At 46.4% G+C, this 17,887-nt stretch overlaps 1 protein-coding gene across 1 annotated transcript in view; it reads left to right on the forward strand.

The window, feature by feature from the left end:
* Positions 1-8,764, forward strand: part of TAF1C (TATA-box binding protein associated factor, RNA polymerase I subunit C) — a 74,255-nt gene extending 65,491 nt beyond the window's left edge. Inside the window, exons 13-15 of the mRNA XM_089688157.1 lie at positions 13-190; positions 2,450-2,587; positions 7,044-8,764. Of these exons, the coding sequence (XP_089544283.1) occupies positions 13-190; positions 2,450-2,587; positions 7,044-8,677 (1,950 nt within the window). The 3' untranslated portion in view covers positions 8,678-8,764. The remainder of the gene's footprint in view (positions 1-12; positions 191-2,449; positions 2,588-7,043) is intronic.
* Positions 8,765-17,887: the final 9,123 nt, after the last annotated feature.

Raw genomic sequence — 17,887 nt, forward strand, 5'->3', positions numbered from 1 at the left:
CCTCTCTTGTAGTTCTCTATGTACATCATGGATGACCGATTTCCTCTGGTCCCCTTGGCTAAATGGATACACATGCTGGAGAGGCCGCCTGTGTTTGTCAGCGTCATTCCAGGAGGCGAATCTGAGCGGACTAACAAGATCCTTCTGGGAACTCAGCACAGCCAGGAGACGGTACTGCTGCAGTACTCAGGTACCGCCGGCTGTCCAGTACTGGGCTCCCCCGAGTAGAGTATCCACCGGCTGTCCAATACTGGGCTCCCCCGAGTAGAGTATCCGCCGGCTGTCCAATACTGGGCACCCATGAGTAGAGTATCCGCCGGCTGTCCAATACTGGGCACCCATGAGTAGAGTATCCGCCGGCTGTCCAATACTGGGCACCCATGAGTAGAGTATCTGCCGACTGTCCTATACTGGGCTCCCCCGAGTAGAGTATCCACCGGCTATCCAATACTGGGCACCCCTGAGTAGAGTATCCGCCAGCTGTCCAATACTGGGCTCCTCCGAGTAGAGTATCCGCCGGCTGTCCAATACTGGGCTCCTCCGAGTAGAGTATCCACCGGCTATCCAATACTGGGCACCCCTGAGTAGAGTATCCGCCAGCTGTCCAATACTGGGCTCCTCCGAGTAGAGTATCCGCCGGCTATCCAATACTGGGCACCCCCTGAGTAGAGTTTCTGCCGGCTGTCCAATACTGGGCTCCCCCGAGTAGAGTATCCATCGGCTTTCCGTACTGGGCACCCCCGAGTAGAGTATCCACCGGCTGTTCAGTACTGGGCACCCCCGAGTAGAGTATCCGCCGGCTATCCAATACTGGCCACCCCCGAGTAGAGTATCCGCCGGCTGTTCAGTACTGGGCACCCCCGAGTAGAGTATACTGGCCACCCCCGAGTAGAGTATACTGGCCACCCCCGAGTAGAGTTTCTGCCGGCTGTCCAGTACTGGGCACCCCGAGTAGAGTATCCGCTGGCTGTCCAATACTGGGCACCCCCTGAGTAGAGTTTCTGCCGGCTGTCCAATACTGGGCTCCCCCGAGTAGAGTATCCATTGGCTTTCCGTACTGGGCACCCCCGAGTAGAGTATCCACCGGCTGTTCAGTACTGGGCACCCCCGAGTAGAGTATCCGCCGGCTATCCAATACTGGCCACCCCCGAGTAGAGTATCCGCCGGCTGTTCAGTACTGGGCACCCCCGAGTAGAGTATACTGGCCACCCCCGAGTAGAGTATACTGGCCACCCCCGAGTAGAGTTTCTGCCGGCTGTCCAGTACTGGGCACCCCGAGTAGAGTATCCGCTGGCTGTCCAAAAACTGGGCACCCCCGAGTAGAGTTTCTGACGGCTGTCCAATACTGGGCACCCCCGAGTAGAGTATCTGTTGCTAAAGTGCTGGAGTTTAGGCTTTGTGTTTCTGTCCATACAGTTCTGAGATTTACACAGCTGTGTCACACAGCAAGGTCCTGTCTGGCAGTATAGGAGATCTGATTTTTTTTCTCTGCTGCAGTTCAGTAATACATCCAGGTCTTGTCCCCTCCCCCAGCCTGTAACAGGACAGTGAAAGAAGAAGCAGCAATTGGATGAGGTCATCTCTCTGTCACTCTGCTCTCTCCTCCTATCAGTGTGCTCCTAGCACTGCAGCAGATCTGATTGGTTCCTTGTGCTTCATCTCCCTTCTACAGTCTGAGCTTACAAGGGTTTAGGAGAGGTTGATACTACATGTAATGATGAATACGGGGATGCATTCATTTGTGCCTTTTAAATCTGCCCGGAGTCTGGCTGTAAGGGGCTGCTTTACGTCCTGCACGAATTACAGTTGCAAGAAAAAGTATGTGAACCCCTTGGGATTACGTGGAGTTTTGCATGAATTGGGCATAAAATGTGCTCTGAACTTAATGCAAGTCAACAATTCTTGATCGTAGGTCTTCTGAGAGCTCTTTTCTGCGAGGCATGGTTCACATCAGACAGTGCTTCTTGAAACCAGTAAACCCAAAACAGGTGTGTGTTTTTTAAGGGCAGGACAGCTGTCAGCAACACATCCAATATCATCACACTGATTGGAGTCAAGGTTGGCTCACTCCTGGCTCCAATTAGCTCTGGGAGAAGTCATTAAGCTAGGGCCTCACATACTTTTTCCTCCCTGCACTGTGAATGTTTACATGTTATGTGCAATTAAACCATGGCAACATCTAATGTTTGTGTAGTATTATGTTCAGCAGACTGTGTTCTTCTATTGTTGTGACTTAGATGACGTTCAGAGCACATTTTATGCCCAATTCATGCAAAACGCCACGTAATCCCAAGGGGTTCACATACTTTTTCTTGCAACTGTATAGTAATGGGCCAATAGGATTGTGTGTGTGTGTGGGGGGGGGGGTTTGGGAGGTTGCTCCTCTAGGTGGCGCTACTTTTTTATGTGTGGGGTACTCACATTGATTTGTGTGTTGCTTTTTCTCCAGGAGGTGATTTGAACCCTTGCCAACTGCATCTACCCGCAGTGAGACTCTCGCAGAGTTCAGGGTCCCTCCATCATCTGGATCCATTATTGCCCCACGAACGGGAGATTGCGGCACAGAGACTGGCATCTCCGATGGCAGGTAAGTGTTCCTGTGTGTGGCATGAGGAATGACATCCCTGATGAAGGACCATTAGTCCTTACACTTCATCTTCAGACAGGCAGATCCTTGGTCTAACACCTTGGTGACAGATCGCGCCGCTACACGGCCCTGCGGCCGCGTGAGTGGCTCGTTTTGACAGGATGTCATATGACGCCCAATCACAACGGTGAGTGTCCTGCCTAGCCGTCAATCTGCTATAGGCCGGGTGGGACACTCGCCATTGTGGCTGGGCGTCATATGACATCCTGTCAAAACGAGCCGCTCGCGCAGTGGTGCGTTCTGTCACAACGATGACATATCACTACACCTACCCATTGCCAGTGTCATGTGACTGCCGTGACCAATCACAGCAGATAACATGTCGATTGTATACAATGGATGGCTTCCTATCATGCCATTCATTGTATACAATTATGTTGTTAGCTGTGACTGGTCAAGGAGGTCACATGATACAGACAGGGCCAATCACAGACCATCTGTATCATGTGATCAGCTTTGCCCAATCACAGCTAATCACAACAAAAGACTGAATAAATCAGTTTCATTCAGTAACAATGATTGCAAATATCAATTAAATACATCGGTGTTAGCAATCATAATGTGCTAAAAAACTCAATCCTGATCACTCGTCCAGAGTAGTTCAATGTTACTATGGTAACATTGTATTGATTTGGTCACAGTGTGCCGAAAAATAAAATAGTAAAAAAAAAATGTAATAAAAAATAATAGAAACGTTTGAAAAGAAAATACAAATTCAATTAGTATTATTATTTTCAACAAAGAAATGTATCCGAATACATTTTTATCTAAATTTATGAAGATATTTTATTTATTTGCAAAATTTTATAACAGAAACGAAGAAAAGTGCGTTTTTTTGTTTCAAGTTTCAGGTGTTCTTTGTTTAATTTAGCAAAAAATAAAACACCCAGTGACGATTAAATACCACCAAAAGAAAGCTCTATTTGTGTGAAAAAAATGATAAAAATGTCATATGGGTACAGTGTTGCATGACCGCGCAATTGTCATTCAAAGTGTGAGAGCGCTGAAAGCTGAAAATTGGCCTGGACAGGAAGGGGGTATAAGTGCCCAATATTGAAAGGGTTAAAAAACCATTTATTACAGAGCTGTTCTTTCATGATGTGCCTTTGACATTATTGTCATTTGTGAGGGTATAATACCTACTTTTATCGCTTTAATAAATGTTTTTTAAGGTAATGCACTAGGCCGGTGCGCCCTCTGTTTGTTTTCTTTTTATCAGTGAGCCACCACCTTAGATTGTACGCTCCTCGGGGGCGGGGACTGATGTGAATGTACAATATATATGTAAAGCGCGGCGTAAATTGACAGAGCTATATAAGTACCTGAAATAAATGTCAGGGCGCCTACACGTGAAAACGCTGATTGCGGCACACATTACATTCCGCCACGCACGTCGGAGTAAGAACAATAATTCCAGCACCTCCTCAGTAACACTGAACTGATGACCTGTAGGGGGCTTTTGAAGCCTCGCCTATAGAAAATATAGGGTCCTGACGTTTGTCGCCAGTCATAGGCGCACACAAAGGTTTGGCATGTTGGGTATCTATTTACTCGGCACAACCTCGTCTTTTATATTTTGCCAAAAATTTGGGTAATTTATTGCGTTTTTTTTTTTTGCCTTAAAATTCACTTTAGTGTGTTTTTTTACTGAAATTTGGGATTTCCTAGACTTTTGCGGTAATATGGTGTGACATAAAAATTGAAACTACCGCTATTTTATTCTCTGGGGTGTCTGCTTTCAGAAATGAGATCATGTTTGGGGGTTTTGTGTCATCTTCAGGCCTAAAACGATTTTATTTAAATGCGTGCAAAAAAAAAAAAAAATGCAAAAACGGCTCTGTTAGCGAAAGAGTTAATGCATTGCTTGTTTTAACCACTCGCCCTCCTGAGGATTCCCCCCCCCCCCCCCTTCCTGAACAGGCCTTTTTTTTTGCGTTACTTTAACTGACAATTGCGCGGTCATGCAGCGCTGCACCCAAATTAAATGTATGTCATTTTTTTTCCACAAATCGAGCTTTCTTTCAGTGGTATTTGATCGCCTCTGCGGTTTTTATTTTTTTTGCGCTATAAAAAAAAAAAGGCTGACAATTTTTAGAAAAAAAAAAACAATATTTTTTACTTTTTGCTATTAATCATGTCCAGTAAAACAATTAAAAAAATCTAATTTTGGCATAAATGTATTCTGCTCCATGTCTTTGCTAAAAACAAAAATACCAATATGTGTAAATTATTTGGTTTACGTGAAAGTTATAGCGTTTACAAATGGCGGGATATATACTGGGAATTTTTTTTTAATTTTTACTAGTAATGGCGGCGATCAGCGACTTATAGCGGGACTGTGGCGGGCATTCTGAGACTGGGGGGGGGACTGACTTGGTGTCACTGACATCCCCAGTGACACCAATACAGTGATCAGTGGTAATCAAAAGCACTGACACTGTACTAATGGCACTGGGCAGGAAGGGGTTAACATCTGGGGCGATCAAAGGGTTACCTGTGTGCTGTGTGTGCTTTACTATGAGACTGTGTGTATGCTTTCCACTGTAAGCACACTGCTATGCAGAGCCATACAAAGCAGTGTGCAAGAGCTGACAACTGTTTATATACAGTTCTCTCCCCCGTCAGTAATACTCAGCGATCACCGGGTGCAGGCGAGTAATCACCTGCCGGGACCCAGTGATTGACAGCCGAGACCCCGAATGGTGGGGCAGGTAGGGTGCACGCTGGTTGGTCATGCCCCCTACCCAGAAATGCAAAATTACATATATATATATACACACCCATATATATATATATATGTATATATATATATATATATATATGATTTTGCGCACCTGTGGCGCCCTGTAGCAGCACTTCTGCTATAGGGCAGCTGGAAAGCGGTTAAGGTAAAAAAACGTTTTATATATCTTTGTCCTCTCCCTTCCCTGTGTGAAGCTCTATGCATGGCTGCATCTACTCTCCCCACTTCTCCTCTTTATACGAGTACTCGATCAAAGGCACTGGGCTACGTCCCATCATGTGTGTCTATGGAGCTGCGCTCAGGATTGAGCAGACACCATGTGCCCCCATAGCAGGCAGCTTGCTATGGGGACACACTAAGAAGAGGAGGAGCCAAGATCGCTGGTGGGGGACACTAAGAAGAGGAGGATCGGGGCCGCTGTGTGCCGTACCAATGCACACAGCAGGTGAGTATAACATGTTTATTTTACTTCGATATATAAAAAAAAAAATTAACTTCATTAACACTTTAACCGTGAACGGCAGCCCTAGAATAATTGCTCGCACTCCAGCGTTTGTGAAGATACTTCACACGTGTGGCACAATTGATATTTACATACGTTCTCGCCCTACACTCCACTTTTTTATATGGGGTGTTTACAGGGGTGAAATTTGGATTTGTAAAATTTTGATTTCTTTTATGTAATTATTTTTTATTCACACTTTATTTTTATTTTTTTTTTTTTAACTTTATTGCTGTCACAAGGGAGCTACCAAGCCCCATATGTGATAGCATGGGCAGGTGACAGGTACACTTCATGGAGACATTGAGGGTCTATTAGATTCCAATTTCTTTCCTACCTCCAGTGCAGCTATTTAGGACACAGGTCTTGCTTGAATAGCTTCATCTCCGGCCAGTGGTGTATTTAGGTTTTGGCAACACAAAAATCGTCTGCCCCAACGGACACCAACCAACAACTCCCCGCCTTCTGCGGAGAGATCCTGACACTGACCAACAATATCCCTGCCCCCCACTTGGAAAAGCCTTCCACTACCCCCCTCAGCAATGGAGGGAAAGACACTCATCTTCAAAGCTCCAGACATCCCTGGGAACGGGAGTCAGGCTCTACATACACCATCAAGCAGCCCACAGCCTCTCTTGGATCCCACCTGGTTCCTATGGCTGCATGTCCCTTCTTTCTTCCCTTCTTCTGGGGGGAGATGCTGCCCCCCTGAAAAATGCCGCCCTAGGCAAGTGCCTTGCTTGCCTTTTGGTAAGTACGCCACTGTCTAAGGCTACATGTGCATTTGCAAACATGTGTTGGGGCACTCAAACATTTTGGAGGGTGATTTTAAGTGCTTAATTTTTTACACTTTTTTTTTTATTTATCTCAAAGCTGACCGTCAGTCAGATGGTCAAATTTAGACACACTGGGGGTTATCTACGAAGACTGAAATCTGGTGCAGCTCTGCAGAGAAACCAATCCGCTTCCAGGTTTTATTATTGCTTCTTTAATATAAAAAAAAAAAAAAAAAAGTAAACTGTGAAATACAATGAGGGACATACTGAAAATAGATTTTGGGTAACAGCTTGCAATATTAAGACACTGTTGACCAAAAACCATTGTTTCCTTTTAAAATGTCTCACTTCCCTGAATTCTTTGTCTGTTCCCAGGGTTGGCTGCAGCATGCACTGCACTAAATCCAGAATTCCTGATGGTTTTCCATCTGACAGACGCCGGTGATGTCTTCAGTCAGCGGTTGCTGTATAACAAGTCTTTGGCTCCAAGCTCCAACCATTTTTCCAGGAGGAATCCAGCTTGTACTGCCGAGAAGACAGTGCCTAGTGGCACTCCAACAGAGCAGGTTTCAGAAGACGTCACCATTGAATTAGACATTTCTGGCCAAGAACCAGAAAGTGAACTAAATCTAGGAGCTGTGGATCGGTCTCCTGAAACTGTCTCCGCCAATGGAATTCGTGCCATAAGTCCTATCCATGAAGTACCGTCTAGCTCAGGTTCTCCACCTTCTTTCAGCACTAAGGCTAAAGTTTCTTTCAACAAGTGGATCCAACATTTACTTCGCAAAGGAAGCGTGGAGGTCCTCCAGCGTCCAGGATGCCAGATTAACAACTTGTTCAGTGCTGTAGAATTAGGTGAAACCCCTCAGAAGGTAGATAGATTGCGAGATTGCTTACGTCAAGGTATGAGAGCGGGCAAACTCATAAAATTGGACTCCCCAACCAGTTCTGCGACAGTGGAGCTTGTGCGCGCCGAGAACTGGAAAGACCCGTTAAGCCAGAGGCTTACTGCAGCCTGGGAGGGTCAGCTTGGACTGTGGTGGGATGACCACTTAGGCCTGAATAAGCTCAGCAAGATTCAGGCTCTTCGAGAGAAGAGACGAAGGCAAAAGCTGCAGAGGGCTCGAAGCCAAAGTTCCTTAACAGGAAGTCTCTTGTCCTCTCTCAGTTTTGGTTCAGATATTTTCAACACGGAAGCCAGTTCCCCATGGTCATACGATAGCGGTCCAGTGTCAGACGTGGACACGATGGTCTATTCTGCTGAAACGCAGGGTAGTTCAGTTTCTGTTGAACAGGGTGCTAATTGGAGCTTCCATTCAGGGCCTTCAACAAAGCCAGACCTCTTCCGTGTTAGACAGGCACAAGCCAACTCAAAAGTAAGCGACGCAAAGTCATCAGTATCTTGTTCTATTACCTCCTCACAGTCCCTGCGCTCTAAGGGGATCCCCAGAGAAAGGAGGAGGACGCTGCAAGACTTCATGACTTTCTTTGGGGAGAGCAGAGACCCACCAGCCAGCGTTCCTACACAGATATCTCAGGAGATAACAACATCTCAGAGTTCACAGATCTCTCAACGGTACTCCCAGACACAAACTCTCTCAAAACGCACTGAAACGCAAACCAGCTCGCCGCCCTCTCAGGGTATAGCCTTCTCTCAGAGTTCCCAGACCCTCTCGCAAAGCCTCCAGCCACAGACCCCCCAACAGTGCTCCCAGATTCGAACACTCACTGAGGCACAAACACACTCACAGCTCTCTCGGAGAATAACCCCATCTCAGAACTCCCAGACCATTGTCCATCCACAGACTCCTTCACGGTACTCACAGACTCAAACTCTCCCTACGCGCCCTGGGATGCAAACCCACTCACAGCACTCTCAGAGTACCCAGTTCCTCCCACAAAGCCTCCAGCCACAGACCTCCTCCCAGATGCAGACTTACTCCCAGCGCTCTGCAACGCAAACCCGTTTGCAGCGACCACCCACTAAAAAGTTTCGTATGGGCTTCTGATCTACCTCCGTGACTGTAGTCACTGACCCAGTGCAGCTTTACCATTCCTGGTGCTCTTGTGACAGATTCTTAAAACCAGTCTGATAATTCCCTTGTGTTTTGTTTTTTTTTATCGCTGTATTTGTATAATGAAGTATGCCCTTTTCTGATTAAAGTACAGGGGTTGGACAAAATTATGGAAACACCAGGTAAAAGAACAAAACGGTTACTTAATATGGTGTTGGACAACCTTTGGCATCCAAGACAGCCTGAATCCTTCTGGGAATTGACAAAATATAAGTCTTGGATAATGGAATCTGATATCACTCTTCATGCAAAAATAGGCCCAGTTCTTGCAGAGATGCCAGAGGTGGATAACGAGTCTGAACCTTCTTCACCAAAATTGACCATGGTGGCTCTATGATATTGAGGTCCGGCGATTGTGGCGCCCAGGGAAGGGGCGAAACTTTGGCTGCATGCTTGTCAAACCACGATTTGACATCACCAGCTGTTTGAATTGGTGCATTTTAGTAAGTGGCGCTGTCTTCTGGAAGCAATGTCTGCACCATGGGGTGCACATGGTTGGCCAAAATTTGTACGTAGTCGCTGGCAGTGATTCTACCTTTCAAAGTGATGATGGGGCCTGCAGAACACCAAGATATGTGGAATATACCCACAAAAGGAACAAATGTCAAGGGCACATCATATATACTACAGCAAGGTCCAGTCACAATGGATGATATCCGTAATGGGACTCCTAGACCTCCAAATGGCTGACACGTTTCAAGGGCTTTCCTCTTCATCACATCCAAGAGAAGCCATTTGGAGGTCTAGGAGTCCCATTACGGATATCATCCAGTGTGACTGGACCTTGCTGTACTATATATAATGTGCCCTTGACATTTGTTCCTTTATGAATAAATAAATGGTAATATACTCACAAACAATCTTTTAAAACATAATGCACTAGGCCCATGTGCCCTCTGTTTGTTTCTGTTTCTGGATCCTCCTGGTCCGTTGAGGGCAGCAAGGCCTACAGTTTCCAGGCACCCCACTTGTGGTCCCAAACCTCTGTGGAGTCCATCCTCCAACGCAAGAGTTTATGTGAATACCAAGATACGGCTGCCCAAGCCAGGGTTGCACCTCCACTATGCTTTACAGTTGGCACAAGACAGTCCTGGCGGTCAGCTTTGGACGGTGTTGGCCACATGTAAACACGTCCGATGGTTGGGAACATTGTGAAGCTCGATTTATCGGACCATATTACAGTCTTCCATTGATCGATAGTCCACGATTTATGTGTGTTGCACCACTGTCTCTTCTTCTGAGCTTTAACCCCTTGGCGCCGGTGCCTTCCAGCCTTTTAAGGGTTTCAGGAGGCGGGGTTTGGGTTCATGTGATCGGGAAAGGTCCCGATCAAAAGAGGAGATTGGGACCTTTCTGTAAGTACCGGACATGCGTGCTGGGAGCGCGCGCTCTCAGCACATATTTTTTTTTTCAATGGAACGCAAATGTGTGGCCGCTTGGCATCTAGGCCCAGACGGCGGGAGGCCGCACATTTGCATTCGGCCGGCGCCAAGAGGTTAATATCGGTCACTAGTGGTTACAGTTCGCCCGTGAATGTTCTGCTGAGGGAGTTCCCTCCGCCATTTTTGCGGACACCGGCTTTGGAAGACTGAGATTGAGCTCTACAGTCATTTTTGCAGCAGTTGTTTTTTTTATTCCGGGTCACAATCCTGTGCAATGTCCTTTTGCCTCTTTCGGTCAGTTGACCGTGTGGACCGCGCTTATGCTTCTCAGACGACGTTTCTCAGAAACTGTACATGTCATCATAACTTTTGATGCTGTACCGCATGGCACGGCAAATAAATCTGTAACATCAGTCACAGATAAGCGGCACCAACAATCTGCCCTCTTTGAAGCTCAGTAAGCTCTGACATGACTCCATATTACTAGCAGTGAATGACCAAAGTGAGGCTTCCCACCTGTTAGGTGTCTCATCACACAGTGGAAGCAAAAGAATGTTACATCGCTTCCGCTTTCAATGCAAATCATATCATCACTTTCACACTTAGAAGTCATGTAGTGTTTCCATATTTTTGGCCATCCCCTGTACCCCTCAGTCTTGCACAATTGTACCGGCTCCTCTCTTCTGCTGAAATGGCTTACTCTGATTTCACTGCATACTACGAAATCTCACCATCTCATAGAGAGCTCCGTCTCATTTCCTGGTTGGAGGACACTCAGCCTTTTTCAACCTTTTTCTTCAGAGGAACCTGGTGGAGAATGGCCGAGCTAGCCCTTTTCTCTGCAGCCTGAGTGCCCCTGGCTCACCCCTTTCATTCATTGGATTTTAGTTATTTCAATCATGGAGGCTCATTATCACATGTGGGCTTTACCTAAAGCAGTCTACATGCAATGAACGCCCACTCCTCCAGAATGACACCCGCCCATCAAGGCATTTTGATATTTGCATAGCTCCTCCTAAAAGCCAGCCCCCTGCTTGCATCATCTCTGAGGACTCTTAAAGCGGAGCTCCACCCAAAAGGGGAAGTTCCGTTTTAAGCCTTTGTCCCCCGCTCCCCATTAAGGATTGGCACCTTTGAGGAGCGGGTACCCAAATTTGACAGGTACCCGCTCCCATTTCTGCTGCGATCGCCTAGGCGATCGGAAGTTGTCGTCCTCCCCCGTAGTGTTCTGACAGGTCCCAGAAGACTGCGGGGCCATTCACAAAGCGCAGCACTACTCACGCATGCGCAGCCAGGTGCCCACACTGAAGATGCTGGCACCAGGGATAGAAGACGGCTGGTGAAACCAGCGGTGGTGAGGACACCGCTGGACCGAGGGACAGGTAAGTGGCTGTATTTTAAAAGTCTACAGTTTTTGTAGCTGCTAACTTTTGGGATTTTTTTTAGGTGGAACTCTGCTTTAAGAGGAGCACTAAGGCAGGGTGCTGTGATGTTTTCAGGAAGCTATGTACAGCCAGCACCTCGCCGGCCCCTCCCACCAACCATGATATGCCTGCAGTGCATAGAGATGCACAGACACCCCGTGAAGTCTTTCAGGATTATTTGCTAAACCTGGAGAGTGCAAAATCTGGTGCAGCTCCACATTGAAACCAATCAGCTTCCAGGTTTTATTGACAAACATTAATTGAAGTTAGAATCTGATTGGCTCCCATGTAAAGCTGCACCAGATTCTGAGTTCTCCAGCTTTAGTACTTTTCCCCCCACTGAGTCTAACGTAAGATATATAATATATTGAACATTTTATGAAAGTTTTATATATTTTATAAAAAAAATAATAATTAGCATGCGCATGAAGAGTGTAAATGAAGAACCAGGGAAAGTAAAATAAAAGCAGGTTAAAACTCAGCTTTAACATTTTGTTTTTGTCTGTGGCCCTATTGGAGAGATTACCCATCACTTCCTGTCCTGACAGGAAATTCGGGGAAGTCTCCTCAACAGGGACATGGACATCAATCAAAAAAACTAAAATAAGATCTAATCCCTTCCCTAGATCTATCCAAACTGTTGAGCTTTAATACACCTTCTAAGGGAACAAGTTATTAACTTGGTTTTTATCAATTTATTTTCTGAATTAACAGGCCCTGCTCCGCTCACAGATGATTCAGGGAGCATCCATCTCTGTGGCCCCTATCTCCTACTGATTCCTCCTGCTGACCCCCACATTATGAGAGAAGACACTGATGACCTTGAGAACAGCATGAGGAGCCAGTGAGATCTACTGGGGCCCACGAAAGCATTAGGCTTCCCTGCGAGCTCTGGGGATCCTTTATCAGGATCGGAGTAATGTTCAGCAGCAGGAATGGGGTATATGTACAAAACATGACATACAGATCTATGTGGGTACTTGGGTATCGTTGGTGTTTGGTCCTCTAAGCCATTTAGACAGACGCAATAGAGATCCCTATGTGGTTTACAGTGGAGCTGAAGATGGTGGATCTCCATGATGGGCCCACAAGAAAAGAAGAGAATATCTGCTTATCCTGGCAATTCACAATGAATGATATGGACACCTGTTTAACCAGATGAGGACTACACCAAAGCACATTTACTGAGGCAAGGCGGCCACTCTGTGCTGGATCACACACCTAGTACATGATCTGCAGATCATGGTAAAGGGCCAATCACAGGGGCCCTTTACCACGTGATCAGCTGTGTACAATATGCAAGTGTACAATCCAAATGCACACATTCCTGCGTTAAAAATGGCTGTGTATATGTGCCTGATGAAGGGGTCCTGCGAGACTCCGAAACATTGCCTTGCTGTAACTATATGATTGTTTATTAAAACTTTTGGACCCGTATTGGTGATCCTCGGTGTGCTGGTGACATTCTCCCCAGCTGTGTCCAATGACACAGCTGATCATGATATAACCACAGTTGCCGGTTATTGGCTGCACTTTCTTCACATCACAGCGTGAGGAGAGCCGGTAGCTGGCAACTGAAACAGTGCAGCCCCAACAGTGTCCATCAGTACTGCCAATCAGTGCCACCAGTCAGTGTCTATCAGTGCCCATCTGTGCTGCATACGGTGCCTTGAAAAGGTCTTCACACCCCTTGAAATTTTCCACATTTTGTCATACAAGCAGAACTGTCAATGTATTTATTGGGATTGGATGGGATGGACCAACACAAAGTGGCACATAATTGTGAAGTGGAAAGAAAATGAGAAATGTTTTTCAAAATTCTTTACAAATAAATCTGTGAAAAGTGTGGCGGCATTTGTATTCAGCCCCCAGAGTCAATACTTTGCAGGACCCTGTCAAGGTCTCCCCCTTGCTCTCCTTCATCCTTCCCCTTACAGGTCCCTACATCAAAGGCTGTGCCAGATGTCAGAGATCTGCCCCCTGCGGTGCGGTTCGCACCACCCCACCTGGGTGTCTCTGCGCGCCCCCCTCCCCTTGTCTCGGCAGGCACAGCGCGGCCCCGAGTTTCCCGCTCTCTGCGCCCACCGGAGACATAGGCTGCGCTCCCTGTGCACGGCCAGAGTGAGGGGGCAGGGCTTGTTGCCCCGGAAACCTATCGCCGGGCTGGCCGTTGCCGGTGCAACCCGGAAGCGTCCTGCTCCAGTGATAAAAGACCGGAGCAGGACCCGGATAGGCGGTTCGTCCCCCGCTCGGGATGGTGCTGTCTGAGCTGAGGCCAGACCCCACAGCCAAGAACCTGCCGAGTCCCTGCAAGCCTGTTGGTCCCCTGCTCTTGAGGGAAGCACTGTGTGGTGTCTGAGCTGAGGCCAGACCCCACAGCCAGGACCCCCGCTGAGTCCCTGTAGGCCTGCTGTTGTCCCTGGAAAGCTGACTGCTGTGAGGGTCCCTGTCTATTGATCGCTGTTGTCCCTGGAAAGCTGAGTGCTGCACAGGTCCCTGACTGCTGAGTGCCTCTGGGAAGTTACCCCTGCCTAAACTGTAAGTGCTCATATTCTCCTGCCTGAACTGCCCCCTTGAATCCATATATTGCCCTTTCTGGACTGCCCCACTGAATGCACCCATACTTTCCCTGTCTGGACTGCCCCACTGAATCTATTATCCTTGCTGGAACTGCCTACTTGGATTAATACTTGCTGGGACTGCCTATTGCGTGTCTGGATTATCGTAGCTACCTGGACTGCCCCCCCCCGAGTGCTCGGGCCATCGCTACCCGAACCGCCCTATCATGGGCCAGATTATAACTGGACTCTTTCCCCCTTTTTGGGTACCCGGACGCTACATTCCTACCCTGATTGAGTGTCTCTCCCATTTCAATAAAACTTTGTGTGTTTATCATCCTCCGTGTGTGTTCTGTCCCGCCTACACTTCTGTCACAGACCCCCTTTGGCTGCAATTCCAGCTGCAAGTCTTTTTGGGGATGTCTCTCCCAGCCTTGCACATCTAGAGAGGGACATTTCTGCCCATTCTTCCAAAAAGTTCCATTTTGGTCTCTGACCAGAGCTCCTTCTTCCACATGTTTGCTGTGTCCCCCACATGGCTTCTCACAAACTGCAAACGGGACTTCTTATGGCTTTCTTCTTGTCACTCTTCCATAAAGGCCAGATTTGTGGAGTGCACGACTAATAGTTGTCCTGTGGACAGATTCTCCCACCTGAGCTGTGGATCTCTGCAGCTCCTCCAGAGTTCCCATGGGCCTCTTGGCTGCTTCTCTGATGAATGCTCTCCTTGCCCGGCCTGTCAGTTTAGGTGGACGGCCATGTCTTGGTCGGTTTGCAGTTGTGCCGTACTTCCATTTTCGGATGATGGATTGAACAGTGCTCCGTGAGATGGTCAAAGCTTGGAATATTTTTTTATAACTTAACCCTGCTTTAAACTTCACCACAACTTTATCACTGACCTGTCTGCAATGTTCCTTGGCATTCATGATGCTGTTTGTTCACTAATGTTCTCTAACAAACCTCTGAGGGCTTCACAGAACAGCTGTATTTACACTGAGATTACATGACACACAGGTGGACTCTATTTACTCGTTAGGTGACTTCTGAAGGCAATTGGTTCCACTAGATTTTAGGGGTATCAGAGTAAAGGGGGCTGAATACAAATGCACACCACACTCCAGATATTTATTTGTAAAAAAAATTGAAAATCATTTTCCTTCCACTAAACATGTAAGAATGCTCCTTACATTGGTGGTCAGTGTGAAGAATGCTCCTTACATTGGGGGCCAGTGGGAAGAATGTCTCTTACATTGGTGATCAGTTGGAAGAATTCTCCTTACATTGGTAGTCACTGGGAAGAATGTCCCTTACATTGGTAGTCACTGGGAAGAATGTTCCTTACATTGGTAGTCAGTGGGAAGACTGTCTCTTACATTGGTGATCAGTGAGAAGAATGTTCCTTACATTGGTGGTCAGTGGGAAGAATGCCCCTTACATTGGTGGTCAGTCGGAAGAATGTCCCTTACATTGGTGGTCAGTGGAAAGAATGTTCCTTACATTGGTGGTCAGTGGAAAGAATGTTCCTTACATTGGTGGTCAGTGGAAAGAATGTTCCTTACATTGGGGATCAGTGGGAAGAATGTTCCTTACATTGGTGGTCAATGGGAAGACTGTTCCTTACATTGGTGGTCAGTGGAAAGAATGTTCCTTACATTGGTGGTCAGTGGAAAGAATGTTCCTTACATTGGTGGTCAGTGGGAAGAATGTTCCTTAAATTGGTGGTCAGTGGAAAGAATGTTCCTTACATTGGTGATCAGTGGGAAGAATGCTCCTTACATTGGTGGTCAGTGGGAAGAATGTTCCTTACATTGGTAGTCAGTGGGAAGACTGTTCCTTACATTGGTGATCAGTGGGAAGAATGCTCATTACGTTGGTGGTCAGTGGGAAGAATGCTCATTACATTGGTGGTCAGTGGGAAGAATGCTCATTACGTTGGTGGTCAGTGGGAAAATTGCCCCTTACATTGGTAATCAGTGGGAAGAATGTCCCTTACATTGGGGGCAGTGGGAAGAATGTTCCTTACATTGGTGATCAGTGGGAAGAATGTCTCTTACATTGATGGTCAGCGGGAAGAATTCTCCTTACATTGGTGGTCAGTGGGAAGAATGGTCCTTACATTGGTGGTCAGACGGAAGAATGTCCCGTACATTGGTGATCAGTGGGAAGAATGTCCCTTACATTGGTGATCAGTGGGAAGAATGTCCCTTACATTGGTGATCAGTGGGAAGAATGTCCCTTACATTGGTGATCAGTGGGAAGAATGCTCCTTACATTGGTGATCAGTGGGAAGAATGGTCCTTACATTGGTGGTCAGTGGGAAGAATGCGCCTTACGTTGGGGATCAGTGAGAAGAATGTCTCTTACATTGGTGATCAGTGAGAAGAATGCTCCTTACATTGGTGATCAGTGAGAAGAATGTCCCTTACATTGGGGGTCAGTGGGAAGAATGTCCCTTACATTGGTGATCAGTGGGAAGAATGTCCCTTACATTGGTGATCAGTGGGAAGAATGCCCCTTACATTGGTGATCAGTGGGAAGAATGTTCCTTACATTGGTGATCAGTGGGAAGAATGTCCCTTACATTGATGATCAGTGGGTAGAATGCCCCTTACATTGGTGATCAGTGGGAAGAATGTCCCTTACATTGGTGATCAGTGGGTAGAATGCTCCTTACATTGGTGATCAGTGGGAAGAATGTCCCTTACATTGGTGATCAGTGGGAAGAATACTCCTTACATTGGTGATCAGTGGGTAGAATGCCCCTTACATTGGTGATCAGTGGGAAGAATGCCCCTTACATTGGTGATCAGTGGGAAGAATGCTCCTTACATTGGTGATCAGTGAGTAGAATGCCCTCTACCATTGGTGGTCACTAAGAAGCATGGTCCTTACATTGGTGGTCAGTGGGATGAAGGCTGATACAGATGAAGTGTATTGGCTCTGCCAAATGGCATTGGCCCCAGAACTGTGCAGGATCAAATGGAAGGTCAAACAAACACAGCTCAAGGAACCCCTGGCAATCTCTGGAGCTATGGTAGGGCTCCACACAATGCTGGTTGACAATAGTTCTGCTATATAGCGTGTATGCCAAATTTAAATAGGAATATTATTAATGCCAGAAGGGATAAAATCTACAATATAACTCTACATCAACCAATTGTGGCACAGTGTTTGATAATTTCATTCAGATGTTTGTCAATTCCATTGGTCCACCATAATGGTAAATGATGTATCTTTTTGACACCGTAAGATGTATCGATACATTGTTTATAAATGATACTAGAATGGTGCTGTTATATTATATATTCTGGCATTCCAAATGCTTTCTAATTGGAGTTGTTATTTTTTATACAAACTCTTCAGAGCCAAAATCAATTCCACCATTCAAAGTGCCTTATAATCTACAGCATCCGCAGCCAAAAAAACCTGAAATCAGTCTGGCAATGAAAAGCCAATGCCATAAATAATGAGCGAGGCGGCGGTATTATTATGGAAACTACATAATCAAATCTGTATTTATTCTGACGCCTGATACCTCCTGTTACAGCATACGTATTAATAATGGAGCTATGCAAGAGATGTTATATCAAATTTGTAAATGTCTTGGTTTATTTATGATGCAATAAAATCTGTTCTGATCACCTTTAATGTTGTGTGCTAAATACTGAGGATAAAGTAGATGTAAAGCCGATCACTTGATTCTCACATAGGCTTTATGATGTTATCTCTCAAGTTGTTTTCAATATTTTTAATGATGCAGCTTCAGTAATCTCTAGTGAT

This window comes from Staurois parvus, unplaced genomic scaffold (assembly GCF_062004578.1).
Source record: "Staurois parvus isolate SC_StPar_1 unplaced genomic scaffold, SC_StPar_1.0 ptg000447l, whole genome shotgun sequence".
Classification (NCBI taxonomy): domain Eukaryota; kingdom Metazoa; phylum Chordata; class Amphibia; order Anura; family Ranidae; genus Staurois; species Staurois parvus.